This window comes from Adiantum capillus-veneris, chromosome 21, assembly GCF_014529385.1.
Source record: "Adiantum capillus-veneris isolate H3 chromosome 21, ASM1452938v2, whole genome shotgun sequence".
NCBI classification, from domain to species: domain Eukaryota; kingdom Viridiplantae; phylum Streptophyta; class Polypodiopsida; order Polypodiales; family Pteridaceae; genus Adiantum; species Adiantum capillus-veneris.
Window position 1 is genome coordinate 9,952,957 of NC_140951.1, and position 12,651 is coordinate 9,965,607.

A 12,651-nucleotide genomic window follows, 5' to 3' on the forward strand; every position below is an offset into this window, starting at 1 on the left:
CCTAATCGTGTTTTTGAAGAGTGGCAGGAAACCCAAGAAAGAAGGGCTTGTCCAGCCTCCCCTTGTGCCTCTTTTCACTCATTGAGAGCGGACCGTGCACTTAGCGGCCGGCCAATCGACGTGAGGTGGGAAAAAGCAACCTTGGTGTGCCGCCAAGGGGTGTGCCTGCGGGAAAGAGAAGAGCTTGGGTGAAGAGAAGATCCTTCTCTAACACAGATTGCAAGCAAAAGAAGAACCTCAAGAAATCAAGAACCCAAGACCCACAAGAACCCAAGTTCCTCGTGAACTTAAGAACCCAAGACCACAAGAATCCACAAGAACCCACGACTTCAGTGGATGGTCATCACTCAAAGTGGAATGGATATTGATTCATAAGATAATGTGTAGCTTTCTCAACTCTTAGGTCTTTGAGGCCTTTTGCAAACATAAACATAAATAAACTTTTCATTTCATTTCTCTCTCACATCTTGCACATATGTGACGCAAGCAGGATATAAAAAAGAACAAACCTGACCACCAGCACTTTCTACGATCGCTTTCAAGGCTGTGGGTTCCGGAATTGTATTTGGGCAGATTACTACTTCAACATCCTGAAAAAAGGGAGTAGTTCAGTGGCAAACAACCACTAGCATAGTAATTGCCTGATATGGTGTCTGCTAACCTTAAACAAAGGTTTACGGCGTGCAGCTGCTAGCGATGTGATCATAGAAAACCCAAACTCTTTCTCCTTCTTCTCATCATGTAGTACATAATTTTTCTCATCCACAAAATAGTGAGCCTGGCCACAGCTTTCCAGCCATAAAGTTGTGGCGACTATTTTCCCAGCAGCCATGCTTATTAACATATTCTGGGATCGAACAAAACCGTTGGAAATGAAATGAGTGCACTCCAAAGCAGACGATGCCGTCCGGCCACCAAGCTTTGCTAGTATCTACAATATGAAATGTGAACATGTAAATTTATTTGCTGCATTCAAAACAAGCAATACAAACGTGAACATATAAGTAATGGCATGAACTTTCCAACAACAAGCATCCACGTATCTGCAGATCTGATGCATACACTTTTCATTCCCACAGGCCCGATGGAAAGTTATATATCTAGAGGCACCAATGTATCAATACTGTACTTTCTCAAACTGAAAAATAACACACATATTCCTGTAAGTGCTGTATACTTTATGAAAGTAAAAAATATATTTACTGGCAACTTTTGAGTGAGAAGCTTTATAATTTGACCAACCCTTACAGGCAGAAAAATTTGTACACAAAATCAAGATCATCAGCAGTTCCTAACCCATTACAAACAATGAACCTTTGCACATACCAAAGAAAGTTCCAGAAACTAACACTCTTTCTTAAACCCCACTGTACTTAATGCAAATCCGCCATTTTCCGCAAGGATCGTGAGGTTTCACACTAGCCAACTAAGAGGGACTACATACCTTTTTTTGATGTTTGATTGTTTCTTCTGTCAAACTGTGGCTAAAAAGCACATGAATCTCACCAGACTCTCGTTTCCTCCTCCTTCCTTCGTCAACTACACTAGAACTAATAAGCTTTTCCAGCGTTCTTAAAGCCTTCGCCTTCTTGTTTTGCCATGACAATGGCTTGCTAGTCTTTGTAGTTGACTTCACCACCTGATTTTTCGGCAACTGCCCTTCACTAGTTAAATTGCCTTTAACTTGTGACTCTTTCACAACATTTACAGGTTCTTGTCTCTTGACACTTTCAGTTGTGCTTCCACTAGTTCTCGTCAAAGCCCCAGAGACATCACCTTCTTGACTCCTTAACTCTCCTATATGCTGTAAAAACTTGTTGGTATCCTGTTCTCCAGGCTGTGATACGGCATCTTCCCTAGCCTTTGCTGACTCAGGAACACTTGCATCAGTAGCATCTCTTCTCCTTGTACTTCTCTTCAGACCTTGTGCAGGCACCTCTTCTCTAGCATTTGCTGACTTAAGAACGCTATTATCAGCTGCCTCTCTTCCCCTCGTACTCCTTGTGGATACTCTTGCAGGTGCTTCTTCCACCGAATTGCCTGAGTGCTGATGTGGCATCAAACCTTCCTTCTTTCTCGATTTATCTGCTTTTCTACTTGGCTTCTCTGCACCAAAATCAGCCTGCGATGCTTCTTCTGATGTTCTAAGTTTTTTGGTGGCTGTTCTATCGGTGCTGTTACTATAGAGTCTGGTAACCTGGGCATGAGACCTTGTTTTGGGTCCTCTGTCAAGCACAGAATTCTCCCCAGTCTTGTCTTGTTGAGCTCTGCTCACATGTTCCACCCCTGCACTTTGAGAAGTAACCTTCCTACTTTTTTTGATGGGGTCAGCAGTTGAATTGTGCTTTGTATCCTGCTCCTTTTTAGACTCTCTCACAGATTCGTCCTTCTCCAGCACATTCCATTCCTTTTCTGAAGCATCCTGGTGTTCTACATGACTGCTGCCTTTCAGTTGACGGGTATCAGATATCTTTGATTTTTTCAATTTCCCAAGCGCTTCCTTTTCCAAGGAATCAGTATCTACTTTCTTTATTCCTTTAACATTATTCTGTTGTGCAACTTTATTCAAGCGAGTATTGGCTCGCCTGCTTATGCGCTGATCACTTGATGCTAAATTCTTCATATTGTACTTATTAAGATTGCTCTCTGATTTGGACCCTGACTGGACCCTATCCTTCCCTGTAAAAACTTCTTCTTGCTCACAGGTATCCAGGTCTTTGTCATCCCTAGTAACTGGTGAAGCCTCCATGGTTCTAGATTTCTTAAGATCCTCCCCAGTCTCATCATGCAAAGAACTGCGTTTTTTGAACTTGATTAACTCAACATTGTGGTCCATTGGTGTTTTGTTCTTAGCTTTTGAAAAAGCTTCTATCCATATGTCAGCAGCTGCATCATCCTGACTGGTGCGGTCAGCTAACCCAAGACCAGATGGTGGATTAGCGTCGATTTCAGAAGTTTTCGTGACTGCCTCTTGCTTGCCCTCCTGATTAACCCTCTCTTGTTTTTTCTCCGGTTTGAGATTTCTTCCCGATCCATCAATCGATTTGTTTCTGCCAGCTCGTTGTCTTGGTTCAGCAGCTGGCTGCTGAACCCTAGTTTCAATGGTATTCTCTGTTCTTTGCTGCTCTGTTTCATGCGTTTTGCTTACTTCAGTTGTTTGCTTTTTCACATCATCTCGTTTCCTACGTCCTCTTTGCAAGCCTGGACTCTGTCTGCCCTTGCTTGATAGCCTTGATTCACCTTTGGTCCTATTCCTCAGTCGTGTGGTCAGTACAGTGTGTGGCGTCATCTCCATGTCTTGAAGCCTGCCGGAGATGAATTGAAGCCTGCCACTACCCAGAGAGGGCATCTCTGGTGTGCTGACAACATGAGCGCTTTTCTGACCTTTTTTATCGGGGCAAGGAGGAACAGGTTGTGTCTTTTGCTGATGAAAAACAGCTTGCTTTTTGCTAGACATGGTTACCTTGGGAGCTTCCATTTGTCTCTTTCGACCTCTAACATTCACAGGAACTGGCTTCTTGTCAGAAGAAGCTTCTTCATCTAATTGACTGTCTTCCCAGTCAAAAACATCCAGCTTATCATGGACTGCTTTCATCTGTGCAGCCTGGGCAAGGGACTGAAGCCCCTTGATGCCTGAATGACATTTTACTGAACCATCCTGAGGCACATGATTTGTTGCATCATCATCAGGCATGCATGATGCATCGAGCCACACAAGCTTATCGACAACATTCAGGGCATTCATTTGAGACTCCTCTCCTGGATCCTGAGACTCAAGGTAGCTTAGATTGGTGGACGCAGCACAAACTCCAGATGGCACAGAGCCTTGCCTTCCTGCATGAATCCCACTTGTCTGTTTTCTCAACGAACTACCGTAATCTGTGTTTGAACCCTTGAAAGCTGTATTTTCTGCTCCCCCAAATTTGTCGGTCGATGTCTCCATAAAATCAAATACAAGCTTCCTTGCTTTCTGACTATTATGTGGTCCACTTTGCAACTTTACATCAGCATCAACCCCTGCATCACTACCATTAATAACAGACGCTTGAGAACGCAACCGCTTTAGTCCTAAACTAACTGGCTCAAGAGGAGCTGATGACTTTTCTGCATCAGATTTTGATTTCTCTGTCATAAGCATCGCATCAGAGTCAATACGATCCTTCATACCAGGTGCTTCATCATTGAAGCCAAATGCATGCTCGAGAGATGCGTGGGTAGATGAAGCACCCTTGGACTTTGATCTAGAAGTAGACATGCGCGCCAATGCATCATCAAAGGGCACAGTCACCTTGGGTGATGATTGCCTTGAGTCAAACTCCACTGCTGTGGTCTTATCTACACCATGTAGCTCTGTTTCCACACCGTTGAGAGGCTTCTTTGGTCCGTCATCTAATGTTCCAAGGGTTGAATCAATTGTACTTTCAGAATCAAACTTAATGCCATCTTTTCCAGAGGAATTAAAGGATGCAGTCCGACCAGCTGCACGGAGCCCTGAAGCCCGTAAAGATGCTGCTCGAACAGATGAGATACTTCTTGGTCTTGATTGTGAATCTTTTGAGCCATTTGTAGCAGCCACCACAGCAACATGGGGGGTCTCTTGTCGGATGACATTCTCAGAGCCTCCTTCCACCTCAGGGAAGTTGGCCCTTATGAATGCGGGAACATTATCACCGGTCTTCGCACCTGTAAACATCCCTAAATTTAAGTGATCTAGCTATATGCAAAGATAGTATCTTTCAAACCAAACAGATAGAAACACAAGCACCTTCATTATCTGGAGGGGTATCAATCTGCGGAGGTCGGGACTCAGCATCTGCATCAAGGTTCCCTGTATATGCACCATCTCCCTCCTCTGTTGTGGCATCAGAATCTGGAAGATCTCTGGGTACGTGCAGAGTGCTATTGTGCCCGTTTTCAACAGGCTTGCTCATAAGCTCTTTCTCATTAGGAACCGAATCGCCAACTCCATGCAGTTCCCCATCATCATTCAGAACTACGGTGTCTCCTGAACCTTCAGCGTCACTATCATTTACCAAGGTGTCCCCGCCCACGTGCGGTGTCAAGTCGTGGTGGACAAGCTGAGTGAATTGATGCACTTCATGGGACAAAAGTTGAGTGGGCGGCTGCGTTTGCACAGGTAATGTTTGGGTAGCCTGATTCCTGGTAGAAATTGGGCCATATAAAGAACCCTCTGTTCGGTCGTTCGCCATGTCAAACCGTAAAATCTCTGAGCACGCCCAAAGGAGAGAGGAGTCTACGTGAAAGCGATGCAACCACCAAGCTATGGATCAAATGCTTTCTTCGCGGGAGAAGAACCATCTCATTCGACTCGAGTATTTTTGAAGCTTGTTCGACTCGAGTACTTTTGAAGCTTGTAGCAGAAACAAGACTGCGCGCTACTTTGCCATTACAAGTCCTTGTTTTTCGCACTCACCCAAAAAAACTAGAGTGCTTCGTTACCTTGATTATGTAGCCTAGAAGCATTTTGCGAAACCCTGCAAGAAGAGCAATGCCACTTGGCAGCAGCTCATTGGGGTTTGTATTAAAGGCAAAAAGAAAAGAGCGCACGCGCACGCGAGCGCGAGAGAGAGAGAGAGAGAGAGAGAGAGAGAGAGAGAGAGAGAGAGAGAGAGAGAGAGGAGAGGAGAGCTGCAACAATCGCTTTAGCCCCTTCCGCTAGAAAGCTCCAGGTTGATTTCAGCTAATGCAGGGTGAGGGCCTCTGTCCCGATGCAAGAGAGCTGCAGCAATCGCTTCATCCCTTCCGCCAGAAAGCTCCAGGCTGATTTCAGTCAATGCAAGGTGAGGGCCTCTGTCCGGATGCTATCACTTACGCATGCACTGCTTGCAGGATATGCACATCAGGAGCGAGGCCAAAAAGCTCTAGGCTGATTTCAGCAAATGCAAGGTGAGAGTCTCTGTCCGATGCTATCACCTACGCATCCTACACATGCATCTTGAAGGCATGTGACTCTATGATGCAAGATGCCGATATGGGCTTAAAAATTCATTCTATTATTGTTAGTCAGGGGTTGTTGTTGTGCTTGGCAATGCCTCAAACCTCTCTTGATGCAATCACATAAGCTGCAGCTCCTTCCGCCATCGCCATTGCATGTGTGTGGTCGATGTGTATGCCAAATGTGGTGCACGTCAAAAAGCAGAGAAAGTGTTTAAGGAGCTTCCTATCTGGAACGTCGTCTTTTGGAGTGCATTGATTGTGGGATATGCTCAAACCTCTCTTGATGCAATCACATAAGCTGCAGCTCCTTCTGCCATCGCCATTGCCTGTGTGTGGTCGATGTGTATGCCAAATGTGGTGCACTTCAAAAAGCTGAGAAAGTGTTTAAGGAGCTTCCTATCCGGAACGTCGTCTTTTGGAGTGCATTGATTGCGGGATATGCACAAGAGAAGCAGGGCCACAAATCTTACCAAGGCAGCAGGATACATTTGTGATAGTGAGTTACTGGAAAACAACACATACTTAGCCAACACGTTAGTCAGTATGTATGTCAAGCGTGGTGTACTTATCCGAGCACAACAAGTTGTTGTTCTTGGCACTGCTCGATATGTATGCCAAATGTGGTGCACTCCAAAAGCAACTTGTGGAGCTTATTGTTTGAAACGACGTCTCTTCAAATGCACTGATTGTGGTATACCCACAATAGGTGTAGGGACAAAGAGCTGTAGGCTATTTTCAGCAGATGCAAATTGTTGGCCTTTGTCTAGATGAAATCACCTACGCGTGCATCTTGAAGGTATGCAGGGCCAGGTAGCTCTGGGCTGTTTTCAGCAGATGCAAAGAGAGAAAATGCAATCACCTACACGTGCAACTTGAAGGAATCTGGAATCATGCAAGATGTTGGTATCGGTAAAAGAGTTTATGATGATATTTTCAGCAGATGCAAATTGTTGGCCTTTGTCTAGATGAAATCACCTACGCGTGCATCTTGAAGGTATGCAGGGCCAGGTAGCTCTGGGCTGTTTTCAGCAGATGCAAAGAGAGAAAATGCAATCACCTACACGTGCAACTTGAAGGAATCTGGAATCATGCAAGATGTTGGTATCGGTAAAAGAGTTTATGATGATATTGTTATTCAGGGGCTGTTGACAGAAAACTTTGTGCTTGGCACTACCTTGGTCGACATGTATACCAAAGGTGGTGTACTTAATAAAGCACAAAAAGTGCTTGATTTCTGGAATGTTGTCTATTGGAAGGCACTGATCGTGGGATATTCCCAATAGAGGCAGGGCCAAGAAGCTATGGGTTGTTTTCAGCACATGTAAAAGAGAGTGCAGCTATCCAAATGCAGTCACGTACTCTTGTATTTTGAAGGCATGTGGCATTAGGCAAGATGCTTATATGGGCAAAGAAGTTCACGATGATATTGTTAGCCAGGGACATCCTGCAATCAGTGCCGACATTCCAGACAGGAAGCTCTTGGAGCAATTTTTGGGCTTTCTCAAGCACACCACATTTATCATACATATCGACCAAGACAGTGCCAAGCACAAAATACTTTTATAACAATGTAATTGTGAATTTTTGTGCCCATATCAGCATCTTGCGTAGAGCCACATGCCTTCAAGATGCTTATGTAGGTGATTGCATCTGGAGAGTTCTCGTCGACACCATTCCCAAGAGCATCTCAACACACTTTCCTTCTCATCCTCCACTTGGCTTGGAACGGTGGGACCCTTCAAGCTCGTACTAGTAATGCATTATTGCAGCATATTGCTCTACTGTATGCACAAAGTATTGTGTGCTCTTGCCTTCTTAAATGGGCTTCAGTGGGTTGCTTGTTAAACAACAGTAACAAAAGGCTGGGAATTGGCATTATGGAAGGCATCCAGTATGTAGAGTGAGAGAGAGAATCATGAGAGAGGAGGATAGTGTGGACCGTGGAGGTATCAATTAAGAGCCAGGTGCACCCTTGCAAAACTAAATCCTCCCCCGCTTGCCCTTTTGACAACATAGCATGCTCTTGCTAATCCAACGGCTTTGTGTACGACCCCTCTCCCTCCCTTGCAAAACTAAATCCTCCCCCGCTTGCCCTTCTGACAACATAGCATGCTCTCGCTAATCCAATGGCTTTGTGTACGACCCCTCTCCCTCCCGAGTCTTGCCTCTCATAGATGCTATTGTTGTGCAACCCTGCAAATCGATGCTTCCTTGCCACACTATCTTCATCAACCACAAAAATGATGCACAGTGAGCAAGCAAAAGCTATGAGCGCGCATACGATAAAGATAGGCGAGCTTAGCAAAAACAAAACTTTGAAAAGAGCTGCCAGGTGGACGAACGTCGTGCAAGATTTTTGATTTTGCCTTCTATGCTAACGAAGTAAAGAAACGTTGTTACTTGGCACTGCCTTGGTTGACATGTATGCTAGATGTGTTGTAATTTATAAAGCACTCTTTGTATGCGCACATACACTTACACACACACACACACACACACACTCAATTCTCTATATGCAGCACTAGTTTCATTTTCACGTAATATCCACTACACAAGCAAACATGGAGAGGAAGAGATGAGTCTTTCTTTTGTGAGCTCACTTAAAGACTGTGCTAAGAACAAGGCTTTGTACCAAGGCAGCAGGATACATGCTGATATTTGTGATAGTGGGTTACTTGAAAAAAACACATACTTAGCCAACACGTTACTTTGTATGTACGTCAAGCTATTGAAAAGAGAAATCGTGCTTGGCACTGCCTTTGTCAATATGAATGTCAAATGTAGTGCACTTCACAAAGTACAAAGGCTAGAGGAGCTTACTTTTTGGAACAGTGTGCACTGATTGCGAAATACGCACAACAAGAGCAGGGTCAGAAAGCTCTAAGATGATTTCAACAAATGCAAGGTGAGGGCCTCTGTCTTGATGCAATCACCTATGCATGCCTCTTGAAGGCACGTGACTATGTGCAAGATGCTGATATGGGCTTCAAATTTCATTTTAATATTGTTAGTCAGGGGCTGTTGTCTAATGTTGTCTTTTAGAGTTCATTGATTTTGGGATACATGCAACAGGAGCAGGCCAGAAAGCTTTAGGATGTTTTCATTAGATACAAAGCAAGGGTATCTCTCTAGATGCAATCACATATGAGTGCATCTTGAAGGCATGTGGCTCTATGCGAGATGTTGATATGAGCTTAAAAAATCATGCTGATATTGTTAGCTAGATGCTGCTGAAAAAATATGTTCTTGGTAATGCCTTGGTTGACATGTTTGCTAAATGTGGTGCACTTTAGAGAGCACAAAAAGTGCTCAAGGAGCTTCCTGTCCAGAGTATGGACTCTTGGAATGCACAGCTTGCAGGATTTTCCCCAGAGGGGCAGGGCACAATGCTCTTGTATGTTTTGAGCAGATGCGAAGTGAGGGTCTCTTGGCACTGCCTTGGTCAATATGTATGCTAAATGTGGTGCACTTTAAAAATTCACTCTTATATTGTTAGTCCAGGGTTGTTGCAAAAAAATGTCGTGATTGGAAATGCCTTGGTTGATATGTATGCCAAATGTGGTGCACTTCTGAAAGCATAGAAAGTGCTTGAGGAGCTTCCTGTCCGGAATGTCCTCTCTTGGAGTTCACTGATTGCGGGATTTGCGCAACAGGAGCACGTCCAAAAATCTCTAGGCTGTTTTTTGCAGATGCAAATTTAGGGCCTCTCCCTTGATGTAATCACTTACGCACCTCTCTCCTGATGAAATTGCTTACACACCTCTCTCCTGATGCAATCGCTTACACACCTCTCCTAATGCAATCACATGTGCGTGCATCTTGAAGGCATGTGGCTCTACGCAAATGCTGATATGAGCATTAAATTCACGTTGATACTCTTAGTCAGGGGCTATCAAACAAAGATGTCGTGAGGGAGATTATAGTTTGGAGTGGCGTTTCTTAGAATGCATTGATTGCAGGTTACTTGAAAATAACGCTTTCTTGGGGAACATGTTGGTCAGTATGTGCGGTGCACCTGTCATGGTGCAGCAAGTCTTATGCAGGATGTTTTCTGATTACAGGATATGCTGAGAAGAAGGATTCATACCAAGGCAGTAAAATTCAGGCTGATAGTCAAGGAAGTAGGATTCATGCTGATATTTGCGATAGTGGGTTACTTGAAACGAACACATTCTTGGGGAACATGTTCGTCAGTATGTATGTCAAGTGCGGTGCACCTATCATGGTGCAACAAGTCTTTGACAAGATTCCTGTGCGAGATGTTGTCTCTGATTGCAGGATATGCCCAACAAAGGTAGATGCAGGAAACAAGTATTTCTTTTGTGAGATCACTTAAAGATTGTGCTGAGAAGAAGGATTTGTACCAAGGCAGTAAAATTCATGCTAATATTTGCGATAGTGGATTACTTGAAATGAACACATAATTGCGGAACATGTTGGTCGTTGCACCTCTCATGGTGCAAGAAGTCTTTGACGAGACTACTATGTGGGATGTCATCTTTGATTGCAAGATATGCCCGATAGGGGTAGGACTAGGAAACAAGTATTTCTTTTATGATCTCACTTAAAGACTATGCTGAGAAAAAGGATTTGTACCAAGGCAATGGTATTCATGTAGATATTTGCGATATTGGGTTACTTGACACGAACACATACTTGGGGAACATGTTGGTTAGTATGTGTGTCAAGTGCATTGCAGCTGTCATGGCACAACAAGTCTTTGACGAGATTTTTGGACGAGATTCTTGTGCAAGATGTTGTGTCTGATTACAGGATATGCTCAAAAGGGGTATCGCAAGGAAACTCTTTGAGGAGATGCGAAGGGAGGGCCTATCTCCAAACACAATCGCGTGCATTTTGAAGGCATGTGGATTTACGCAAGATGCTAAATATGGTGCACTTCAAAGACCACCAAAACTTCTAGAAAAGATTCCTATCCAAAGTGTGGACTCTTGGAACGCATTGATTGCAGGATTTGCCCCACAAGGGCAGGGCTAGAAAGCTCTAGTCTATTTTCACGAATGCAAAGCGATGGCCTCTCTCTTGATTGCAGGATTTGCTCCAAAAGGGCAGCACCAAAAAACATTAGGATATTTTTAGCAGATGCCAAGCAAGGGCTCTTGGAGAAAGATCTTGTGCTTCGCCGTGTCTTGATCAATATGTATGCCATATGGGGTGCCCCAAAGTCTGCAACTTTGTGTATGTATGCGTGTGAGCCTACAACAGACAGTAAGGAAGATTCAACATACCCTGAAACCAAGAACATCAGAAGTAGTGTAGGTATCGGTAGGCATGATAGCAAAAGTGAATGCGACAGTTGATATCTTTGCAGAAGTCACATACTGGATGACGATGGCAGAACTTTATACTGGAGGCAAGGTGACGGAACAATGTAAGGAAGATCTAGGAGCCGATCCATCCAGGATTGTGCGTTGATCCACACGACCAATACCAAAGGTAAACTTATATTTTGACTTTTTTTCCTCTATGTGATCTCAAAAATAAGATTACATCATGTACTCATTAAAGCAATTAATTTACATCATTTCCATTCTAAAGGTTGTAGATGAAGGTGACAAGGGCTGAAGAATTTTTGGGGATGCCCAACAAAGAGACACATAGACGATACACCACGGCATGGCAATGTGGAATGATACATGTCTTCATAAAACATCGGTAATGAGTTCTTCCTTGTACAGTTGTAGTATTTTTACAATAAGAAAGTCCTTCCAACACTGAAGGAGAAGCATAAGTCCCCCTTCTACACTGGAGGGGATAAAAGTGGCGGGGGAAGGGCACGTTTCCTATGGTATTATTATAAATGTGGAGAATTGTGCCAACTCCACACCATACATCCGTATGGTTTTTTCTTTTTTTATTTATGGGCACAATCATCACAAATGTACGAAATGCATCTCTCTCCATCTTTATTGTTGTTTTCTGTTGTTTAATATAGAATTGTTCTAAGTTTCTAGCTTTATGTATATTGGTACTAGTTACTAAAGTGGTAATTTCAAAATTGTCCTCGAAAGGACTATGTGCATGCATGTCCGCTCGCATTCTCAGGTGAGAGAAGTTGGGATTCATTTCTGAAGGTGATGCTCTTTAGCAACACGTTGTAAAAGAAAGCCTCCGGATGATGCCCTGGGTGAAAGTCTGTGAAACGGACTAGTCGGCGTTGCCGCTGCAGCAATTGGCCGTAGGTATTCTCCTCTGAAAGACTTTTTTTCCTTTCTTTTTCCTTCGTCACTATGTAATTCTTGTGGAAGTCGTAAAATGTAAGCTTCTCCAGAGTTCATGGTCGTGCGCAATATAGATCAACAGAGTGCAGCACGACATCATTGTTGTGAGAAATGATTCATTGTCGTAGTGCCGGGGGCGATGAGTCAACGTATTGGACGCTATCGCTCTTTGAAATGATTGGGATTTGCAAACAATTTAATGCCATTTGTGTTGCTGAGATAGGCTTCGACAGTAAAGAGGCTGAGATCGGCTTCAATTTTACAGCGTTGAGGCCACCTAGGCCTAAGCGCTCTGCATCTTCTGAGCAGATGTTGAGATGGCCCATTGGTTCAGTTTTGAGTGCGTACTTCAAGAGGTAGTAGGATAGCGATGAATTGGTGACCCACTGTATATTCATATGTGCACCCCATAGCAAGAGCAGTGTAGGGCGGTACAGTACAACATTTTTGT

At 43.9% G+C, this 12,651-nt stretch overlaps 1 protein-coding gene and 1 pseudogene across 2 annotated transcripts in view; one reads left to right on the plus strand and one right to left on the minus strand.

Annotated features, from left to right (window-relative positions):
• The window catches only part of LOC147430531 (uncharacterized), a 56,766-nt gene extending 51,312 nt beyond the window's left edge, over window positions 1–5,454 (minus strand). Inside the window, exons 1-4 of one of the 2 annotated variants that reach the window (XM_086493148.1) lie at window positions 4,766–5,453; window positions 1,445–4,683; window positions 662–931; window positions 510–590 (exon numbers count right to left, since the gene is read on the minus strand). In XM_086493148.1, the coding sequence (XP_086349274.1) occupies window positions 510–590; window positions 662–931; window positions 1,445–4,683; window positions 4,766–5,210 (4,035 nt within the window). In that variant the 5' untranslated portion in view covers window positions 5,211–5,453. Of the gene's footprint in view, window positions 1–509; window positions 591–661; window positions 932–992; window positions 1,139–1,444; window positions 4,684–4,765 lie in introns of those variants that run through there. The other variant, XM_086493149.1, reaches the window with a different exon arrangement.
• A 5,796-nt stretch (window positions 5,455–11,250) lies between these two features.
• Window positions 11,251–11,544, plus strand: LOC147430532 (uncharacterized; annotated as a pseudogene).
• Window positions 11,545–12,651: the final 1,107 nt, after the last annotated feature.